Raw genomic sequence first — 24,297 nt, 5'->3', positions numbered from 1 at the left:
AAGAATCAGGCAAACATACCCACTGCTTCTGCCTCAGTGGTATGATGTGTCAGTGCTGGTGCTGCGTGGACCTCTGTTTGTTTGTTTATTTTTGGCTGTTTTGGGTCTCTGTTGCTGTGTGTGGGCTTTCTCTAGTTGTGACAAAGGGGGGCTACCCCTCGCTGTAACTTGGGCTTTTTGTTCTGCAGTGGCTTCTCTTGTAGCACAGCATGTGCTCTAGGAACATGGGCTCAGTTGCTATGGCTCTTGGGCTCAGCTGCTCCACAGCATGTGGGATCTTCCCAGACCAAGGATCAAACCCATGTCCACTGGGAGGCAGATTCTTAACCACTGGGCTACCAAGGAAGTCCTGGAAGGCAGATTCTTAACCACTGGGGTACCAAGGAAGTCCTAAATGGGACCATATTTGGAAAGTCCATTTCAGAATGGGATCTTTGAAGGATGACCTTTGAATAGCACAGGAGGGGCAACCATCTGTACTGTTTAGAAATTGATGGAAACTTTCTACTCAGGTGACCTATGTTACTTGATGCTTTTGAACTGTGGTGTTGGAGAAGACTCTTGAGAGTCCCTTGGGCTGCAAGGAGATCCAACCAGTCCATTCTAAAGGAGATCAGTCCTAAATAGTCATTGGAAGGACTGCTGCTGAAACTGAAACTCCAATACTTTAGCTACCTAATGCAAAGAACTGACTCATTTGAAAAGACCCTGATGCAGGGAAAGATTGAAGGCAGGAGGAGCAGGGAACAACAGAGGATGACATGGTTGGAAGACATCACCAACTTCAATGGACCGAGTTTGAGTAGTCTCCGGGAATTGGTGATGGACAGGGAGGCCTGGCGTTCTGCAGTCTGTAGGGTTGCAAAGAGTCGGACATGACTGAGCAACTGAACTGAGCTGAACTGAACTGAACTATGCTAATTAAATAGAGCCATGCCCTGATTAAAAAGAGCTCACTATTCAGAAAGAAATGCAAAAAGGCAAAATGGTTGTCTGAGGAGGCTTTACAAATAGCTGAGAAAAGAAGAGAAGCTAAGGGCAAAGGAGAAAAGGAAAGATATACCCATTTGAATACAGAGTTCCAAAGAATAGCAAGGAGATATAAGAAAGCCTTCCTCAGTGATCAATGCAAAGAAATAGAAGAAAACAATAAAATGGTAAAGACTAGAAATCTCTTCAAGAAAATTAGAGATACCAAGGGAACATTTCATGCAAAGATGGACACAATAAAGGACAGAAATGGCATGGACCTAACAGAAGCAGAAGATATTAAGAAGAGGTGGCAAGAATACACAGAGGATCTACACAAAAAAGATCTTCATGACCCAGATAACCACGATGGTGTGATCACTCAACTAGAGCCAGACTCCCTGGAATGCGAAGTCAAGTGGGCCTCAGGAAGCATCACTAAGAACAAAGCTAGTGGAGGTGATGGAATTCCAGCTGAGCTATTTCAAATCCAAAAAGATGATGCTGTGAAAGTGCTGCGTTCAATATGCCAGCATATCTGGAAAACTCAGCAATGGCCACAGGAGTGGAAAAGGTCAGTTTTCATTCCAATCCCAAAGAAAGGCAATGCCAAAGAATGTTTAAACGACTGCACAATTGCACTCATCTCACACACTAGTAAACTAATGTTTAAAATTCTCCATGCCAGGTTTCAACAGTATGTGAACTGTGAAACTGTGAACTTTCAAATGTTCAAGCTGGATTTAGAAAAGGCAGAGAAACCAGAGATCAAATTGCCACCATCCTCTGGATCATCAAAAAAGTGACAGAGTTCCAGAAAAACATCTACTTTTGCTTCATTGACTACGCCAAAGCCTTTGACTGTGTGGATCAAAACAACTGTGGAAAATTCTTCAAGAGATGGGAATACCAGGCCACCTGACCTGCCTCCTGAGAAATCTGTGTGCCGGTCAAGAAGCAACAGTTAGACCTGGACATGGAACAACGGATTGATTCCAAATCAGGAAAGGAGTACGTCAAGGCTGTATACTGTCACCTTGCTTATTTAACTTATATGCAGCATACATCATGAGAAATGCTGGGCTGGATGAAGCACATGCTGGAATCAAGAATGCCGGGAGAGATATCAATAACCTCAGATATGCAGATAACACCACTCTTATGGCAGAAAGTGAAGAAGAACTAAAAAGCCTCTTGAAGAAAGTGAAAGAAGAGAGTGAAAAAGTTGGCTTAAAACTCAACATTCAGAAAACTAAGATTGTGGCATCCGGTCCCATCAGTTCAGTTCAGTTCAGTCGCTCAGTTGTGACTGACTCTTCACAACCTCATGAATTACAGCACGCCAGGCCTCCCTGTCCATCACCAACTCCCGGAGTTCACCTAAATTCATGTCCGTCGAATAGGTGATGCCATCCAGCCATCTCATCCTCTGTCGTCCCCTTCTCCTCCTGCCCCCAACCCCTCCCAACATCAGAGTCTTTTACAATGAGTCAACACTTCTCATCAGGTGGCCAAAGTATTGGAGTTTCAGCTTTAGCATCAGTCCTTCCAAAGAACACCCAGGACTGATCTCCTTTAGAATGGACTGGTTGGATCTCCTTGCAGTCCAAGGGACTCTCAAGAGTCTTCTCCAACACCACAGTTCAAAAGCATCAATTCTTTGGTGCTCAGCCTTTTTCACAGTCCAACTCTCACATCCATACATGACTACTGGAAAAACCATAGCCTTGACTAGACGGACCTTTGTTGGCAAAGTAATGTCTCTGCTTTTCAAAATGCTATCTAGGTTGGTCATAACTTGCCTTCTGAGGAGTAAGTGTCTTTTAATTTCATGGTTGCAGTCACCATCTTCAGTGATTTTGGAGACCCCCAAAAATAAAGTCTGACACTGTTTCCACTGTTTCCCCATCTATTTCCCGTGAAGTGATGGGACCAGATGCCATAATCTTCATTTTCTGAGTGTTGAGCTTTAAGCCAACTTTTTCACTCTCCTCTTTCACTTTCTTCAAGAGGCTTTTGAGTTCCTCTTCACTTTCTGCCATAAGGGTGGTGTCATCTGCATATCTGAGGTTATTGATATTCTCCTGGCAATCTTGATTCCAGCTTGTGCTTCTTCCAGCCCAGCGTTTCTCATGATGTACTCTGCATAGAAGTTAAATAAACAGGGTGACAATATACAGCCTTAACGTACTCCTTTTCCTATTTGGAAACAGTCTGTTGTTCCATGCCCAGTTCTAACTGTTGCTTCCTAACCTGCATATAGGTTTCTCAAGAGGCAGGTCAGTTAGTCTGATATTCCCATCTCTTTTAAAGCAGAAATAGATATTTTTCTGGAACTCTCTTGCTTTTTGGATGATCCAGTGGATGTTGGCAATTTGATCTCTGGTTCCTCTGCCTTTTCTAAAACCAGCATGAACATCTGGAAGTTCACGGTTCACATATTGCTGAAGCCTGGCTTGGAGAATTTTGAGCATTACTTTACTAGCGTGTGAGATGAGTGCAGTTGTGCGGTAGTTTGAGTGTTCTTTGCATCACTTCATGGCAAATAGATGGGGAAACAATGAAAACATGAGAGGCTTTATTTTGGGGGGCTCCAAAATCAATGCAGAGGGTGATGCAGCCATGAAATTAAAAGATGCTTGCTCCTTGGAAGAAAAGTTATGACCAACCTCGACAGTATTAAAAAGCAGAGACATTACTTTACCAACAAAGGTCTGTCTAGTCAAAGATATGGTTTTTCCAGTGGTCGTGAATGGATGTGAGAGCTGGAGTATAAGGAAAGCTGAGCATGGTAGAAGTGATACTTTTAAACTGTGTTGTTGGAGAAGACTCTTGAGAGTCCCCTGGACTACAGGGAGATCCAACCTGTCAATCCTAAAGGAAATCAGTCCTGAATATCCATTGGAAGGACTGATGCTGAAGCTGAAACTCCAATACTTTGGCCACCTGATGAGAAGAACTGACTCATTGGGAAAGACCCTGATGCTGGGAAAGATTGGAAGGAGAAGGGGACGACAGAGGATGAGATAGTTGGATGGTATCACTGACATGATGGACATGAGTTTGAGTGGGCTCCGGGAGTTGGTGATGGGCAGGGAAGTCTGGTGTGCTAAAGTCCATGGGGTCACAAAGAGTCAGACACGACTGAGCGACTGAACTGATTGATACAGAAAGAAGTGATGGAGTTTTCTGATGTGATTTTGGAATATGGAGAAGGGCAGAGGCAGTCGTTCATAAGCTACATCGTATGTTGATTCACCCGCAGGTCTGGGCTGGGTTCTCTTTCAGAGTCTCCATAACTGATCACGAGGAATATACGTTCATGCTGGATTCAAGTTCCCGTCCATGTTCCCACTTGGCCAGAATTTGGTTTATTCTGCACACTTTAAAGCAGAGTTAACTTCACATTTCTGTGCACTATTTCAGAAGTTTTCAGTGTATGTTTGCTTGTTTCTACACTTGGTTTTTTTAAATGGTCATAGTCATCTGCCCTTGAGCAGCACCTGGTAGACTGAATTTAGATAAAGCTATCTCTCCCCAAATAAGCAGGTTTCTGTAGAACATAGATAATAAAAAATAGCTGAGGGAAGTGTGGGATTATTTTGATTTTGAATTATTAATATAATCGCCTCCCTTTGTAGATGGAGGCACAGATAGCTTTCTTGGGGTCAGTGAGTGAGCCCAATTCCATTAATATTAGATACTGTTCAGAACCTGCTCAAGGAGAAATACAGTGATGCTTGAGATGTGAGAAGACACGTTTTCTACACCAGACAAACACGAACTCTTTTCTCCAAGACCCCAAATAGCCCTCAGAGATAGCAAGATGTGGGACTGGAACCTGGGTTGGCAAAGTTCAGCCTCCCGTGACTAATCTCCTTTGCTCTGTGATTCCCTATCATCTTTGAAGTTTCTAAGCCTTTAAAAGAAATAAATTTAATGGCTTTCCAACTTAAGGCACTGTCCTCAATAACATTCTTTTTCATCATTTATATGTTTTTTTCTTTTTCATGTGAAAAATGATGGATTTCTTCCCAGCCCATGATTAAAGTACCACAAGCCTAATAAAAACCTTTAAAGCAGGTGTTCATTTTAAGAGACATGGAGCTACTTATTTGGTTGTTAGACCTCATACATAATAGCAGAATTTAACATCCTAAGTGACTTCAGCCTGTTATTGGCCTCTTTTCTGTCCTTGTAATAGAAACCTTTCCAGAGAAATCCTCTGGTTGCTTATTCTGTAGCGTTTCTTAACCATGTGGACCAAAGAGTTCTATCTCTGCAGGTGCCTTGTTTACGCCCAGATAATGAGCCAGTGAAAAATTTCCATAAGTCTACTTTACAAGAGGGCTTCCCTAGTGGCTCAGAGGTAAAGAATCTGACTACAGTGACAGAGACTGGGGTTCAATCCCTGGGTTGGGAAGAACCCCTGGAGAAGGGAATAGCTACCCACTCCAGTGGGCTTGCCTGGGAAATTTTAGGGAGTATGAAGACTGTTTAGAAAGGTCCCAGGAAATGCATTTCTATCAGGAATATATTCATGGTATTAAATTATACTGACAACATGTTGTTGCCTAATGGACAGAGAAGGTCAGTTTATTAGATTTCTAGAAATTTTGTGTTTGCATCCAGTTTCCAAAACCAATGGTAATTAATTTAGCAAGAATGAAAAAATAAAAGTTTGGATACATTATACATCAGTATACAGTTTAAAACAAGACTCTCTTCTCACCGTGATTTTGGTAACTTAAGGCCTGTATCTAGGCAAAATTTCCAAGAGATGGAAACAAAGACGAAATCTTTTCTGATGCCTTACAAATGAATTATGGGCGGTTGAACTATGGCTGACCAGGAAAGTTAATGGACGGATTATATTACAGGGAGTAACTGGGCACTTTGGCTTTTCTTTTTTTCTTTACAATCACCTTCTCTTGAGGGACCAAGGACTTATGCCCTGAAATACAGAGTACTAAGCTTATTAACTCTGTGATCAAGAGCCAAATTAGATTCATTCGCAGCTGGGGCCACAACAATTTGAAACCCTGCTTGCTTTGTAACGCTTTGAAGTAACAAAGAAGAAAATAGCACATCTCTTAGGAACCTCTTTCTGTCCTTTTTTTTTTTAAAAAAAAAAAAGGAAACAAAACTTTTTTATCAGATGCAGTATCAGTTAGCAAGTTAGTGGAGATAACTGTTCATCTGTAGACCTTGCTTTTTAGCTAAATATTTCCAGGATGGGGAATTTAACCATTAGATAGCATTGTGCTGTAATTATTGACTGAAAGCTTAGTCTGTTTTCAGAGAGCTGTCATCGAAAAGGATTTGATTATTCACTGATCACTGCTACCTGCCAAGATATAAATACAAATTCCTAGAAGTAAAAGTAAGACTGTCACTGTTGAGAATGCACACAGATATGAAGTTGTGGATTCAAAAATCAAGCTCACCAACAATGAGATCATTTGGTTAATTGTCAAACATTTTCAGAGATAAATGATTTTAAACAGAACATCTGTTGCTATCCTAGTATTTTAGCTCATATTCCTGTTTAAAGTTTTATATACTTTGAGTTAATTTCAGAGTCTAGGCCTACTTGAATAAGAAATGGCAGTGTTTAATATTGTCACTAGTCTTGCAAAAGATAATTTTAAGACTCTATTAATCCAAATTTGGAGACACTACAACTTACTAGTGCTAGGTTCTCAATAAGTTTACTTTTGGAATGCCTGGATCATCAGTCTGCGTTCAAAGTTCTTAATTTATCTCTGATGGGAAAGTTTCCAGGAATAACTAATCCAGCATTCCAGCTAAAGATCTTACTGGCTGCTGTGACAGACAGATAAAATTGGATACTCTAGTAAATTAATCATGCAAGCTGAAGTATTATGGTTAACTTGCAGTCATAAACCTTGGTGAATATGATCATTTTTTGAGAAATGCTCTTCTTTGACAAATCCTGTGCATCTTTTTTTTTTCAAAACTCCTGCTTTAATAATTCTACTTCAAATCTTACAAAGTTCTACCTGTTATACTTTTTTACATATTGAATACCTTAAAGTAGGTAGCAAAACTATATTTAATATATCCGATCAGGATAATTTCCTAAAATACTTTGTATGATTTTTTAATGATGGTATTTGTAAAAATGATTCAATTAAAATATTTGTAAGAATATTGAATGCCTTTTGGAATATGAGAATCTATTTTAAATTCTTTAGATGTGTACTTACCTAAACCAGAATCTTTTAACTTGAGTGTAACCCACGTATCTAGGCAGTAGGATGTAAAGATAGAAAAATTTTCTATATGTAGTTTTATGAAACAGCTGACTTCTGCTTTATTATAATTACATGATAGAGAGAGCATGTTTAACCAGAGTGAAATTTTCTCTCTGGGAAGGCAGTGGTTGGACGGCTATGGCTAGCTGCCTTCCATTCCTCATTTTTTAAGACAACCCATGCTCTCAGAATCATTCCGCTTATGAACTTGAGTCACCAGTCACTAGGAGGAACATAGAACTCTCAAATGGGCCTGTTAAATGTTCCAGTTATTTGTCTATTTTAGACAGTTTATAAATTTTGATCATGTTAGCTTATTTGGATATTGTCAGAGTCAGCTCTGTGAAATATTGCAAGCAAGATGGGCAGCTATTCTAGGCAAGGTGAAAATCAAAGTTATATCTGGCCCATAATTCTGGCCTTAAGCTGCTGCCTCCTCCTTCATTTATTTTTGATAACATACTTAATTGGTTCCATTTGGGCAAAGCAATTTACCCTGAGATGATTATTTCCGCCAGTGGGACATGCAGGCTCAGCCATCTGCGAGGAAGAACAGTTGGCTGCTGCAGATGAAGTGTTTGCGTGTTTGCAGCTTTCAAAGAGGCCAGGTAGTTTTACAAATTAGAACAGACACACACACACACACACACACACAAGTTCTGTCTATAAAAGGCAAAACTCTAAGCAACAAAGCAAGCAAATGATTAGAACTGAGCAGCAAATGAAAATACATCAGGGAAAAGGACAGACAGCCTCCCCTGACATTCCTTGTGGATCCTCTTCCTTAAATGCCAAGGAGACCCTGATGTGTGGAACACTCTAAGAGCCTGACTCTCATAGGTGTATCCCACCTGAACACAAGTGCAAGGCAAAGAATACAAGTACTGGAGGACAGCCCCTTCAGAAGGAAGAAGAGGCAGCTCAGGGATGGGGAATGGGGGGGATGGCTAGGAAGAGCTTCCAGGAATCGTGAATCCTGAGGCTGGAGCCGGGATCCCACAGTGCATTCACATCCCCACCATGCCCTCAGCACGCTGCCCCTGACATTGGCTATGGGCTCCCAGGCCTCGTTAGGAGGGTCACCTCTGCACAGGCAGCGTGTATTTTAGTGACAAAGACTATTCTCTTAGCTGACACTTACTATCCCCCGGGATGCCTAATTATGTCATGTCCAGCCCAATAAAAATTTTAGATTGAGCTAAAGAAATGATGTTGATAAGAAATGATCAAACATCAATAAAGTTTTAATGATTGAGCGTAGTATTTATATTTGCCATGTTAATATGTCTGCTTAAGTTGACATATAAAAGTCAATGATAGGAAATCTAGAGTGCCCTTTGTTAACTGATATTTTTACTGAGATTCTTATAGCTACATCAGTATTTATAAGAAATTATATGTAGAGATTCCAGGTGTGCTTTACCCAGTTTACCCCAATGGTGACATTTTAAAAAGCTGTAGAGTAATTGCACAACCAGGTTATTGATGCCAATACATTAATTCACTGGTTTTATTCAGACTTCCCCCATTTTACTTGGGTTCATTTGTGTATTTTTGCATGAGTGTTTTTGTGTGTTTACTTCTACATAATTTTATCACATGTAGGTTTGTGGATCCACCACCAAGTCTAGACACTAAACAATTTCAGTAGCACAAAGATTCCTTCTGTTGGCCTCATTCACACCATGTCCCTCTGACCCTCTGTCTCCTACCACTCTCATCCCCAGCCTCCTAGCCACCACTAATCTTTTTTCCACTTCTAAACTTTTCTCATGTAAAAAATGTTACATAAATGGAATGTTACATAAATGGAATCATACAGTATATACCCTTTGGTGATTGACTTTTTTCACTCGGGATAATTTCCTACAAATTCACCCAGGTTGTCGACTATATTAATATTCATTATTATTGCTGACTAGTGTTCCATGGTATGGATGTACTGCAGTTTGTTTAACCTTCACCCATCGAAGGACATCTGGGTTGTTTCCTGTTTGGTAATGTTACAAATACAGTTGCTGTGAACATTGTGTACAGATTTTTGTGTGAATATATGTTTCATTTCTCAGGGATAGATGCCCAGGAGTGCAGTTGCTGAGTCATATGATAGTTGCATGTTTGGTTTTTTAAGAAACTGTCAGGCTATTTTGATAATCCTTTTATTTATTTATTTTTTATTTTTTTTATTTTTTAAATTTTAAAATCTTTAATTCTTACATGCATTCCCAAACATGAACCCCCCTCCCACCTCCCTCCCCATAACATCTTTCTGGGTCATCCCCATGCACCAGCCCCAAGCATGCTACATCCTGCGTCAGACATAGACTGGTGATTCAATTCACATGATAGTATACATGTTAGAATGTCATTCTCCCAAATCATCCCACCCTCTCCCTCTCCCTCTGTGTCCAAAAGTCCGTTATACACATCTGTGTCTCTTTCCCTGTCTTGCATACAGGGTCGTCATTGCCATCTTCCTAAATTCCATATATATGTGTTAGTATACTGTATTGGTGTTTTTCTTTCTGGCTTACTTCACTCTGTATAATCGGCTCCAGTTTCATCCATCTCATCAGAACTGATTCAAATGAATTCTTTTTAACGGCTGAGTAATACTCCATTGTGTATATGTACCACAGCTTTCTTATCCATTCGTCTGCTGATGGACATCTAGGTTGTTTCCATGTCCTGGCTATTATAAACAGTGCTGCGATGAACATTGGGGTACATGTGTCTCTTTCAATTCTGGTTTCCTCGGTGTGTATGCCCAGCAGTGGGATTGCTGGGTCATAAGGTAGTTCTATTTGCAATTTTTTAAGGAATCTCCACACTGTTCTCCATAGTGGCTGTACTAGTTTGCATTCCCACCAACAGTGTAGGAGGGTTCCCTTTTCTGCACACCCTCTCCAGCATTTATTGCTTGCAGATTTTTGGATCGCAGCCATTCTGACTGGTGTGAAGTGGTACCTCATTGTGGTTTTGATTTGCATTTCTCTAATAATGAGTGATGTTGAGCATCTTTTCATGTGTTTGTTAGCCATCCGTATGTCGTCTTTGGAGAAATGTCTATTTAGTTCTTTGGCCCATTTTTTGATTGGGTCGTTTATTTTTCTGGAGTTGAGCTGGATAAGTTGCTTGTATATTTTTGAGATTAGTTGTTTGTCAGTTGCTTCATTTGCTATTATTTTCTCCCATTCAGAAGGCTGTCTTTTCACCTTGCTTATATTTTCCTTTGTTGTGCAGAAGCTTTTAATTTTAATTAGATCCCATTTGTTTATTTTTGCTTTTATTTCCAGAATTCTGGGAGGTGGATCATAGAGGATCCTGCTGTGATTTATGTCTGAGAGTGTTTTGCCTATGTTCTCCTCTAGGAGTTTTATAGTTTCTGATCTTACATTTAGATCTTTAATCCATTTTGAGTTTATTTTTGTGTGCGGTGTTAGAAAGTGATCTAGTTTCATTCTTTTACAAGTGGTTGACCAGTTTTCCCAGCACCACTTGTTAAAGAGATTGTCTTTACTCCATTGTATATTCTTGCCTCCTTTGTCAAAGATAAGGTGTCCATATGTGTGTGGATTTATCTCTGGGCTTTCTATTTTGTTCCATTGATCTATATGTCTGTCTTTGTGCCAGTACCATACTGTCTTGATGACTGTGGCTTTGTAGTAGAGCCTGAAGTCAGGCAAGTTGATTCCTCCAGTTCCATTCTTCTTTCTCAAGATTGCTTTGGCTATTCGAGGTTTTTTGTATTTCCATACAAATCTTGACATTATTTGTTCTAGTTCTGTGAAAAATGTGGCTGGTAGCTTGATAGGGATTGCATTGAATTTGTAAATTGCTTTGGGTAGTATACTCATTTTCACTATATTGATTCTTCCGATCCATGAACATGGTATATTTCTCCATCTATTAGTGTCCTCTTTGATTTCTTTCATCAGTGTTTTATAGTTTTCTATATATAGGTCTTTAGTTTCTTTAGGTAGATATATTCCTAAGTATTTTATTCTTTTCGTTGCAATGGTGAATGGAATTGTTTCCTTAACTTCTTTTTCTACTTTCTCATTATTCGTGTATAGGAATGCAAGGGATTTCTGTGTGTTGATTTTATATCCTGCAACTTTACTATATTCATTGATTAGCTCTAGTAATTTTCTGGTGGAGTCTTTAGGGTTTTCCATGTAGAGGATCATGTCATCTGCAAACAGTGATAGTTTTACTTCTTCTTTTCCAATTTGGATTTCTTTTATTTCTTTTTCTGCTCTGATTGCTGTGGCCAAAACTTCCAGAACTATGTTGAATAGTAGCGGTGAAAGTGGACACCCTTGTCTTGTTCCTGACTTTAGGGGAAATGCTTTCAATTTTTCACCATTGAGGATAATGTTTGCTGTGGGTTTGTCATAGATAGCTTTTATTATGTTGAGGTATGTTCCTTCTATTCCTGCTTTCTGGAGAATTTTTATCATAAATGGATGTTGAATTTTGTCAAAGGCCTTCTCTGCATCTATTGAGATAATCATATGGCTTTTATTTTTCAATTTGTTAATGTGGTGAATTACATTGATTGATTTGCGGATATTGAAGAATCCTTGCATCCCTGGGATAAAGCCCACTTGGTCATGATGTATGATCTTTTTAATGTGTTGTTGGATTCTGATTGCTAGAATTTTGTTGAGGATTTTTGCATCTATGTTCATCAGTGATATTGGCCTGTAGTTTTCTTTTTTTGTGACATCTTTGTCAGGTTTTGGTATTAGGGTGATTGTGGCCTCATAGAATGAGTTTGGAAGTTTACCTTCCTCTGCAATTTTCTGGAAGAGTTTGAGGAGGATAGGTGTTAGCTCTTCTCGAAATTTTTGGTAGCATTCAGCTGTGAAGCTGTCTGGACCTGGGCTTTTGTTTGCTGGAAGATTGACAAACCATTAGCCAGACTCATCAAGAAGCAAAGAGAGAAAAATCAAATCAATAAAATTAGAAATGAAAATGGAGAGATCACAACAGACAACACAGAAATACAAAGGATCATAAGAGACTACTATCAGCAGTTGTATGCCAATAAAATGGACAACGTGGAAGAAATGGACAAATTCTTAGAAAAGTACAATTTTCCAAAACTGAACCAGGAAGAAATAGAAAATCTTAACAGACCCATCACAAGCACGGAAATTGATAATGATAATCCTTTTAAAAAATAATTTTAAAAATTCCTATGTACATTTCTATATAACACCTAAAACTACATGCCCACACTGTTACATTGCTGTTTTTTATGTTTTGTCCAGCATTTTACAAATTCTCAAATATAGGGCTCAGTTCAGTTCAGTTCAGTTGCTCAGTCGTGTCCGACTCTTTGCGACCCCATGAATCGCAGCACGCTAGGCCTCTCTGTCCATCACCAACTCCTGGAGTTCACTCAGATTCATGTCCATCGAGTCAGTGATGCCATCCAGCCATCTCATCCTCTGTTGTCCCCTTCTCCTCCTGCCCCCAATCCTTCCCAGCATCAAAGTCTTTTCCAATGAGTCAACTTTTTGCATGAGGTGGCCAAAGTACTAGAGTTTCAGCTTTAGCATCATTCCTTCCAAAGAAATCCCAGGGCTGATTTCCTTCAGAATGGACTGTTAGGATCTCCTTGCAGTCCATGGGACTCTCAAGAGTCTTCTCCAACACCATAGTTCAAAAGCATCAATTCTTCGGCGCTCAGCCTTTTTCACAGTCCAACTCTCACATCCGTACATGACTACTGGAAAACCATAGCCTTGACTAGACGGACCTTAGTCAGCAAAATAATGTCTCTGATTTTGAATATGCTATCTAGGTTAGTCATAACTTTTCTTCTAAGGAGTAAGCGTCTTTTAATTTCATGGCTGCAGTCACCATCTGCAGTGATTTTGGAGCCCCCCAAAATAAAGTCTGACACCGTTTCCACTGTTTCTCCATCTATTTCCCATGGACTGATGGACCGGATGCCATGATCTTCGTTTTCTGAATGTTGAGCTTTAAGCCAACTTTTTCGCTCTCCTCTTTCACTTTCATCAAGAGGCTTTTAGTTCCTCTTCACTTTCTGCCATCAGGGTGGTGTCATCTGCATATCTGAGGTTACTGATATTTCTCCCGGCAATCTTGACTCCAGCTTGTGCTAGTTGCCAGTTAACACTTTCAGACTCTTTGAAAATAATCTGTGATCTAATAATCCTTTATTGTTATTTTTAATAAAAGAAAATAAGAAATACAAATAAAATTTAAAAATATAAAGACTTCTCACTTCACCGTGTAGGCTTTTATGCTCAATCTGTATGCGAGACAGCAAAAGAGACACAGATGTATAGCACAGTATTTTGGACTCTGTGTGGAATGATTTGGGAGAATGGCATTGAAACTTGTATAATATCATATAAGAAATGAATCACCAATCCAGGTTTGATGCAGGATACAGGATGCTTGGGGCTGGTGCACTGGGATGACCCAGAGAGATGGTATGGGGAGGGCGGTGGGAGGGCGGTTCAGGACCGGGAACACGTGTACACCCGTGGCGGATTCTTGTTGATGTATGGCAAAACCAATACAGTGTTGTAAAGTAAAATAAAACAAATAAAACAAAAAATAAACAAATAAAGAAATAATCTTCTCTCTTGATTTTTTTGGCAGCCACACCATATCCTGGTGGATTTAAGTGCTTCACCTGCGAAAAGGCAGCAGACAATTATGAGTGCAACCGATGGGCTCCAGACATCTACTGCCCTCGAGGTAAACTCTCAGTAGACACATTGGACTGCCCAGAGCTGTCCATGAGCGGAATGCCTTGTTGACTGTGTGTGATGCATGTATGAGAGAGGCATGCTTACAGTCTCAACTTCTCTTGTCTAAGGCTATTAGTAGATCTTTTATGCCACATCAGTAGCTTATCACCAGACACTGTCAGAGCTATAAACTGATCTGTAGGCTTATCCCCTTTCTTATGAAGCATCGTGGAGCTCCAAAAGAGGTAAGTGATACTTCTTACCCCCAGGCCCGACAAATGCTGGACAAGAAGAGAAAAACCAGTCTGTAATCCACTCTTGGAAGCATTAGTCATTGCATAGGAACTTCCTTTAAGTAAAAATATGAATTGCTATTCATATAAAGATCCCATTTATTACATATCTTGCCAGAGGCTTCTATCCTGAGATTGCATGAAAGCTAGAATTCTAAGTGTCATCATCGCACAAATAAAAACCCTGAGCTTTTTTAAACTATTAAGTTCTCTTTGAAGGATGAGATGGATGCCCTATGGAAGCATGAAATTTTGACTCAAAGGCCTGTTTCAAAATGAAGTAGATGTTTCATATTCAGGTCTCTTTTATCCTATAGAATCAAATAAGATGGTTATATTTTTACATGGAGTAGCTGTTAACTGGCTCTTTTAGGTTTGAAGGAAAGTCAGTTCATTTGATGGGGAGATGATACGGATGGGGTGTTTTATTGACAAATGTTTGAGCATATAGTAAGACTTCACTGCTGATCTAATTCACTTGTTAAAATGACTGAATAAACCAACACCAAACCTGCTATTTTTTCAATGTAATGCAAGAGTTCTTATACTCACCCCTGTGGAAGGCACGCTGTTTCTCCTGGAGGATTGGGCATCAGGAGAGCATGGAGATTGCAGTGAAGGGCAGGTGTTATCTCCCTAAGCCAGTGCTATTTATGTGATGCAGGAGTCTCTACCCAGACTGCCCAGCAGAAATACCTGTGGGTCTTTTCAAAATCATCTGGACCTGTGTCCTTCCTGGACCAGTGGTTCTCAAACTTCATTAAGACCATCATTCCCTGGAGTGCTTATTAAAATACAGATTTTGGCCCCCACCTCCACCTCCACCTCCCCCTCCTTCCTAGTTTTTGATTCAGTAGATCTGGGATGGCGCCTGAGAGTTTGCATTTCTAAAGCAATCCACAGTGTTATAAAAGCTGTTGTTCTGGAGGTCAGGCATTCAGAACCACAGCTCTAGACCAACTGAGCCAACATCTCTGAGGTTAGGGCCATGCATCTCTGTGTTTAAATATCTCAGGTGATTCTAATGAACAGGCAGGCACAAGAACCACTGGGAGCTCCTCTCCCTACTCAGAGAGCAAAATGTAGTATTGTCATTTCTAGATTCTTGTTTACTTTGATGTGGAGTTTCAAAAGACCACAGGGAAGAAGAAAATATGGAAACACTGAAGATCAGCTTAATCACAAGCTAGGTATCTAGTCAGCCAAGTAATCAAAGAGAAGTCCAGTTGCATTGCCTTCTGTAGTCAGGCATTCATTCCAGAATCAGCAATATTTTCTAATATTATACTACAGAGTGAATTTGGGTGGGTTGCTGATGGACCTGGTTAAAGCATGGCTTCTCAAACTTGGCGGCACGTTGAAATCACAGGGGAAAACACTGATGCCTAGGCCCATTCCCAGAGATTCATATTTAGATGGTGTGGGTACAGCCAGACATATGAATTTTTGAAAGCTTCCCCAGTAGTTCGAATAGGCAGCAAAATTGGAGAACCACTGTAAACAGTGACTCTGGACAAAACAGGATGATTTGCTTGTGTGGCCAATAACCTTTGGGCTGGTTCCTGCTGGGACAAAGCTGGCAGATGAGCTTTTGAAACCACTGGCGCTGGTCAGAGATACTGTATGGGAAACCCGACAATGCTTCTCTGAGATCACCCTGGCAGAGACGATGCAGAGGAAAAGGAGGGCTTGTGAACTGGTGCTCTCTTGGGCTGTGGGCTATATTTCACAGAGGCCCTGTCTGAGTCAGGGGGTGTACAAGTTTATTCCTGACACAAAGGGAAAACAGGGAGTGCTAGTACTCTGAATTCCTCTCTGGACACAAGAAAGTTCCATCTTCATGCTTTCTTTCAAGGTCAAAATCTATCCTTCTAAAGTACAGATACCTGGAAATAGCACAGGTCTTTACACAATTTCTCCTTCTCCCTTTTTTATCCTGAAATTTATAGGATTAAATGGAAAGTGATGCTCTGAGGTTCATGACACAGAACCACTTATGCCAAACCCTTTGGGGGATTATATGGTGAAAGATAGGAATCAGGTTTCTTCTTTCAAGGAGCCGGCAGTTTGGCCAAGGAGATACAATCTGAACATATCAAATGTCAAAAATAGCAGGACAAAGGCAAATGCCAAAGGCAGCGTGGCATTCAATGCTGTGGAGGTTGAAGGGGAAGAATTGCAGTTGAGGGGCTGAGGTGACCACTGACAGTGTTACGGGCTGGGGAGATGGCTGCAGCCCGACCGGTGAGCAAGGAGGGGGAGGAAGAGTGAAGGGGGCGTGTCTTCCAGGAAGTCACTTAGAGCAGAGGCAGGGGGTGCACCCGTGTCGGCTCAGCGGACCCTGAAAGACCTGAACTGGGCATAGCAGAATGTGCTGGGGAATGGTAGGAGCAGAATAGAGGAGCCATGCTGTTTTTTGGGTCTTGAACATCAGGTAAGGCGTGAGGACTGGAGCTGTAACCTGAGAAAAGATTCTTTCTTGTGCAGCCATGATCCCCATGAGCCATCGACCTTTCTTCTGGGTTTGCTCCAGAGTTTTCTAAGGATGAAAATAATGCCATCATTACTAGTGCATGATAAGTCACTTCACTTGTGTCTGACTCTTTGCGACCCTAGAGACTGTAGCCCGCCAGGCTCCTCTGCCCATGGGCTTCTCCAGGCAAGCATACTGGAGTAGGTTGCCATGCCCTCCTCCTGGGGATCTTCCTGACCCAGGGATCGAACCCGAGTCTCTTACATCTCCTGCATTGGCAGGTGGGTCCTTTACCACTAGCGCCACCAAAGTGTAAAATGTGTCTACTGAAAACTACTCATTAAATCTACATTTTCCACCCAGTTATTAGTTTGAAACAGCTATAGGACTACCAACAGGTATGGTAAGGACAGCTCAGTAGTTTCTTCTGAGACATTCCTTGTTTTCTGTTGGCTTATTTTGTGATCTATTTAACTAGGTTTCAGTTAACACCTGATATGAAAATAACTGGTTGAAAGTGAAAAAAAACCCAGTTTGTGTAAATATTAAATTTTATCCCTATGGAATAAACTTGCATCCCAGCTTGCTTAGGAGATTGATTGGATTTCAAGTTCCTCTCATTCTGACTTTTGAAATGTGTGGTATAAAAGTGCTTTCTCCCCCATTGCATTGTTACTGCCTTTGGCACTTATAGATTCATGGGACCATGTTCCTTCCCAAGACATGAGAATTTAGGACAGCCTCCATCAGGCACTGCCATCGTTCACCCCTCAGCTTGCTTTAGTCCCTGAGCACTTCCTTTGCAATAACCTTAATTTCATCAACTGCTCATTATAAATCTATGTAACTTTCTTATCTCTATGAACCAGAATGGGAAAGAATCTGGAAATCATATTATATGAGGGACCAGTTGAAAAAACTGGTGAAGGCAAACAAGAGTTGAGCATTCTGTGCTCAGAGGCACGTGTTTGCCTGTGACTTTTCTCTGTGCTGAGAGATTAAAATCTCCTTGAGACAGGGACTGTCTTAAGTGTTTATTAAGAGTTTGTAGAATTAAATATCAAGTCAAAAACATTGCAGTTTTTGAAAAGGCTTATTCTGTGGAAGATACCTAAGCCGCTAAGGATTTCATGTTCCTTCTTAATTATAAAGTGCAGGTGGCTCCCTTGAGGGTAAAATCTTCCTTGGAAATTTCTGCTGATATAAAGTCTGGCCAGAAGTTTGAGATAGAGGGACATATCCTTTTCATTCCAGCTTCTCTGTTGCTCACTGTCTTTCTGAGAAAGTAAAGAAAAATCTGAGCATGTCCCTTGGCAGCTCTTTCTGTATCTGTTATCTCATTTAAACAGGGAATACAAATGTGATCCCCAGCTCAACTGAAGACAAGCCTCACAGTTACAGATTTTCAGGAAAATCTTCCTTATGGTCAACTTTTTTCAGATCGAGCCTAGGCTAGCCAGTCTTTCTGTTTACTTTACTTAACTGTGGATTTTTTTTTTTTCTCTCTCTTTCAGACAGTTTTATTCATAGGACATAGCCCTTCAGGGTTCCTGCCCTTATACAGGAGTCTGTACCTCTACACCCCATGAGGACCCAAGGCTTTGCATCTTCTTATCTTTTATCTCTTAGCCCTCCCATTTCCCACCAGGGTAGAGAATTCAGTGCTTTCCTCAGTGTTGGCCCCTGGGGTTTCCCTTGCTTCCTGGAGAGTTCATTTGTACATTTACAAAAGGTATTGGTTATCTGTTATCCAACACTTCTGGCTGCTATGTAATGAGGTAGTGTTCAGGTGATCTGTCTTGTCATATTGCTAAATGAAAGTCTTAGATTTCATCCTTTTAAATTAAAAAAACAAACTTTTTTATTGCAGTGTAATTACTTTGCAGTGTTGTGTTAGTGTCTTCTGTACAATGAAATATATTGGCTATATGTGTACAGATAGGTTCCCTCTTGAGCCTCCCTCCCATTTCCCCATCCTACCCCTCTAGGTCATTGTAGAGTACCAAGCTGAGATCCCTGTGCTATGAAACAGCTTCCCACTAGCTATCTATTTTACATATGATAGTGTATTTATGTCAGACCTAATCTCCCAATTCATCTCACCCTCCCCTTACCCCTTTGTGTCCACACATCTGTTCTATATGTCTGCATTTCTATTCTTGTTTTAAAAACAAACTTATAAGAATTAAAGTTTAACATGCATTCTGTAAAGTGCATAGACTATAAGTGCACAGTTTGTTGAATTTTCACAGCATGAACACGCAATGTATCTGCTGTTCATGTTAAGTCACGGAAGTCATAGTGGCCCAGAAGGCCACTGGAAGATCCCCAGTCATTACTGTCCATCTCCCGCAGGTGATACAGTTGTGAGTGTTGTGCAGTTTTATATGACTGGAACCATACAGAGTGTCCTCCTTTCTTTCCCACCTTCTACATGTGAAATTCATCTGTGTTTTTGTGAGCAGCACTCATTCTTTCTCACAGAAGCACAGTAGATCGTTATATGAATATACTAAAACCATCCATTCCTCTGTTGATAGGCATCTGGACTGCTTCTGTGCACCGCACTTTTGCATGTATCTTTTGGTGCACCTGTATGTGCATTTCCAGCAGGTCTCTCCCGGGAGATGGGGTTGCTGGGCACACGGTACTCATGCTTCGGCTTTACTGGATTTTACCTAATAGTTTCCGGAGTCACTGCACCAATTTCAGCCTCTCCAGCAGTGTGTGAGAGTGCCAGTTGCTGCACAACCTTGCCAACATGTAATATGGACAGAAACAATAGCAGCTAGAAGTGGATGGAATGGCATTTCCTAAAGCTCTAGGAGTACATACCTGCCAACCTGTAACTCTGTACCAAGACTGTCAGTCTCCCTCCTCTGTGCTCCCTTGTCTCCTGGCTGCCCCGCTGCTGCATTCCTGTTTGTGCCTCGCAGTTGAGACAAAGGCTCTGCTTAGCTTCTCCATCTCCCAGCAGGATTCTCTTCCTGGCTTCTCAGCCTTTTCACCTGTGTATTAGCAAATGCCTTGAGGGCAGAATAGGTATAGAGTGTCAGCTGAAGCTTAATGCATTGTTGGTTTGGCTGGTATCTTACTCATCAAATCCTGTCTGCCTTGGTAGCTCACCTATGCTTTCACAAGATTTTGGTTGTTGTTTTAATATTATCCAGCTATTTTAGGTTTATGCTACCATTTCTTGGTTCATCTCAGGTGGCATTGGAATTCTCAAAATCACTCTTCAGTTAGAACTTTCCAGCAACTTTTTAACCAAAAGTTCTGCTATCAGCCTAAGCAAGATTTTTTTTTTTCGGTACCCTTAGAACATCTGAGGTCAAACCGAAAATCAGATTGACTATATTCTTTGCAGCCAAAGATGGAGAAGCTCTATACAATCAGCAAAAACAAGGCTGGGAGCTGACTATGGCTCAGATCATGAACTCCTTGTTACCAAATTCAGACTTAAATTGAAGAAAGTAGGGAAAACCGCTAGACCGTTCAGGTATGACCTAAGTCAAATCCCTTATGATTATACAATGGAAGTGACAAATAGATTCAAGGGATTAGATCTGACAGTCACTTAATAACTCTGGGGAGGTTTGTGACAATGTGCAGGGGGCAGTGATCAAGACAATCCCCAAGAAAAAGAAATGCAAAAAGGCAAAATGCTTGTCTGAGGAGGCCTTACAAACAGCTATGAAAAGAAGAGAAGTGAAAGGCAAAGGAGAAAAGGAAAGATATACCCACTTGAATTCAGAGTTCCAAAGAAAAGAAAGGAGAGATAAGAAAGCCTTACTCACCAATCAATGCAAAGAAATAGAGGAAAACAAAAGAATGGGAAAGACTAGAGATCTCTTCAAGAAAATTAGAGATACCAAGGGAACATTTCATGCAAAGATGGGCACAATAAAGGACAGAAATAGTATGGACCTAACAGAAGCAGAAGATATTAAGAAGAGGTGGCAAGAATACACAGAAGAACTATACAAGAAAGATCTTCATGACCCAGATAACCACGATGGTGGGATCATTCACCTAGAGCCAGACATCCTGGAATGCGAAGTCAAGTGGGCCTTAGGAAGCATCACTATGAACAAAGCTAGTGGAGATGATGGAATTCCAGTTGAGCTATTTCAAATCCTGAAAGATGATGCTGTGAAAGTGCTGCACTCAATATGCCAGCAAATTTGGAAAACTCAGCAATGGCCACAGGACTGGAAAAGGTCAGTTTTCATTCCAGTCCCAAAGAAGGCACAATGCCAAAGAATGTTTAAACAACCACACAATTGCACTCATCTCACACACTAGCAAAGTAATGCTCAAAATTCTCCAAGCCAGGTTTTAACAGTATGTGAACTGTGAACCGTGAAATTCCAGATGTTCAAGCTGGGTTTATAAAAGGCAGAGGAACCAGAGATCAAATTGCCAACATCTGCTGGATCATCAAAAAAGCAATAAAGTTCCAGGAAAACATCTACTTTTGCTTCATTGACTACGCCAAAGCCTTTGACTGTGTGGATCACAACAAACTGGAAAATTCTTCAAGAGATGGGCATACCAGACCACCTGACCTGCCTCCTGAGAAATCTGTGTGCAGATCAAGAAGCAGCAGTTAGAATTAGACATGGAACAACGGACTGATTCCAAATTGGGAAAGGAGTACGTCAAGGCTGTATATTGTCACCTTGCTTATTTAACTTATATGCAGAGTACATCATGAGAAATGCTGGGCTGGATGAAGCACAAGCTGGAATCAAGATTGCTGGGAGAAATATCAATAACCTCAGATATGCAGATGACACCACCCTTCCATCAGAAAGTGAAGAACTAAAAGCCTCTTGAAGAAAGTGAAAGAGGAGAGTGAAAATTTTGCTTAAAACTCAACTTTCAGAAAACTAAGACTATATTAAAAAGCAGAGACGTTACTTTACCAACAAAGGTCTGTCTAGTCAAAGCTATGGTTTTTCCAGTAGTCATTATGGATGTAAGAGCTGGACTGTAAAGAAAGCCGAGTGCCGAAGAATTGATGCTTTTGAACCGGGTGGTTGGAGAAGACTCTTGAGAGTCCCTTGGACTGCAAGGACATCAAACCAGTCAATTCTAAAGGAAATAGCCCTGAAGATTCATTGAAGGACTGACGCTGAAGCTGAAACTCCAGTACTTTGGCCACCTGATGCAAAGAATTGATTCATTAGAAAAGACCCTGATGCTGGGAAATATTGAAGGCAGGAGGAGAAGGGGACGACAAAAGATGGGATGGTTGGATGGTATCACGAACTCTATGGACATGGATTTGAGCAAGCTCCGGGAGTTGGTGATGGATAGGGAAGCCTGGTGTGCTGCATTTCATGGGGTCGCAGAGTCGAACACGACTGAGCTACTGAACGGAACTGAACTGAGAGCATCTGACCTACTCCAACTCAGTGTTTCTGTCGAAATATTTTCTGTTAACAGAATTGCCGCAGATAGGAAGCATCGATTTGATGCTTTTGCATTTTGCTTTGATTTTAACTACTGTCCACCATAAAGTTCTATTTATCCTCACTCGAGTTGCATCCTTTTCAGTCACCTTCTTAGTCTTTGTCTGGAGATAAACACATCGCTCTCTGAGTTTCAGGGATTTGCTTTAAAGCAGAGATTCCTGAAGTGTGTCACTTGTCCTTAAGAACTGTGGATGGTGTTTTTAAAAAAGAGAGATGTAACTGTTTAGTAGTTTCTTCAAGAGATGCTGACTGCAGGGTAAAGGAGAGCAGTTATGACTCAATCTGGTTGAAAAGTATTCATTTACTTTTCCTTTCTGCCTTGAGTCATGTCTTACTTGGGAAAAGAAAACAGTATTTTTTTACAGGCCTGTGGATAGCAGTTGTTAGGTCTAGGAAAGCCACGAGATTAATCAGATGCCTGGACACCAGAGGAGAGCATCTGAACGTTCCTGATTAGGGTACACCTTAAATAATTCAGCCTATCTGCAGCTCATTTGTAGTTCAGGTTTCTTGTAAGTCTATTTTTCTTCATCATGGATTCTTCTTTTCTTTCACTTTCATTTAACTGAACTTAAAATTGAGATATCCATACAGAATAGTGAACAGCATGATGAATTTTTACAAACTGATCTTACCATGTACGTGGCACGCACATTAAGAAATTGACCGTATTCCACTCCCCAGTACGTTCTAGCATGTCTGTTTTTAGTCACTGTCCCTACCACCAAGGGCCCTGTTATGGGCTGAATTGTACCATCCACCCAATTCATTCCAGTACCCCCAAATGTAACTGTATTTGAAGATGTCATTGGGGTAGGTTCTAACCCAATATGTTGTCCTTATAAGAAGAGATTAGGGCACAGACATGCAAAGGGAAGGCCATGTAAAGATAAAGAGAGAAGATGATTATCTATAAGAAAGGTGAAGAGACATCAGAAGAAATTAACCTTGCAGACATCTTGATGTTGGACCTCTAGCCTCTAGACCTGTGAGAAAATAAATTTATTTGGTTTAAGATCCCCAGACTGTGCGACTTTACTATGGCAGCCCTAGAAAACTAAGGAAATTATCCTCCTGATTTCCAATAGCATAGATTAGTTTTGTTTCTTATCAGGTCTTTTAATAGGAGTGGAATCATACAGTATATACCATCTTGTATCTGAGTTCTTTCCCTCAATGTTATGGGAGATTCACTCATTTTGTTAGGTCTCCTTCTAGGCAATTCATTCTCATTGCTGTGGGGTATATGCCATAACTTATTTATTCATTCTATCATTGGGCATTTTTGTAGTTTCCAGTTTTTTTTTTTTTGTATAAGTAATTTTTCTATGAACATTCAAGTACTTATCTTTTTTGTTGGATGTATATCTAAGGGTGGAATTACTGATTCCTAAGATATGTATAAGTTTAGATTTAGTAAATCCTGGCAAGCAATTTCCCAAAGCAGTTATACTGTGTGAAGGTTGTGCTTCTGATTGAAATATAGTATTATTTCACTTTCAAATTTGAAGAGATCACTCAAACTACAGAAATGGAAGAGATGTTATAGATATCATAGAACTAAGTTAAAGAGTTGATTTGGTTCAACCTTGAGTTGAAGAGACCAGATATAGATATAGATATAGATATAGATATATATTCTCTCCACCCATCCACCTGTATTCTTAATACATTAAGCACCTGCTATATTATGCAAGGTCCTGTGCTGTATATTGGCGTGGGGGTGGGGAATGCCGACATACTCAAGAATGAACCTTAATCTCAAGAAGATTATAATCTTGAATAGTTTATCTTAACTGAGAGTGGTTTTGCCCCTCAGAGGACATTTACTAGTATGTTTCCATAGTATGTTTGGTCGTCACAGCTTGGGGTACTACTGGCATCTCACAAGAAGAGGCCACAGATGCTGATAAATATACTACATTGTACAAGTCAGTCTCCCAACCCAGAAGTAGCTAACTCAGAATGTCAGAAATGCTGAGGATTTTTGGAAAGACAGAGCAGATGTACTTTTCTGTTCCTCCTGCTAAGTACAACTAAATTCCTGAACATTATATATATTGGTGA

General features: G+C 40.5%; 1 protein-coding gene across 3 annotated transcripts in view; it reads left to right on the top strand.

The window, feature by feature from the left end:
* The window catches only part of LYPD6 (LY6/PLAUR domain containing 6), a 143,077-nt gene that overhangs the window by 106,076 nt on the left and 12,704 nt on the right, over nt 1-24,297 (top strand). For all 3 annotated transcript variants that reach the window (XM_060409979.1, XM_027964973.3, XM_042243910.2), the window contains one exon: nt 13,893-13,991. In XM_060409979.1, coding sequence (XP_060265962.1) covers nt 13,893-13,991 — 99 coding nt within the window. The remainder of the gene's footprint in view (nt 1-13,892; nt 13,992-24,297) is intronic.

This window comes from Ovis aries, chromosome 2 (genome assembly GCF_016772045.2).
Source record: "Ovis aries strain OAR_USU_Benz2616 breed Rambouillet chromosome 2, ARS-UI_Ramb_v3.0, whole genome shotgun sequence".
NCBI classification, from domain to species: domain Eukaryota; kingdom Metazoa; phylum Chordata; class Mammalia; order Artiodactyla; family Bovidae; genus Ovis; species Ovis aries.
Note: the sequence above shows the minus strand (reverse complement) of the source record. Positions and strands in the feature narration are given on the sequence as shown.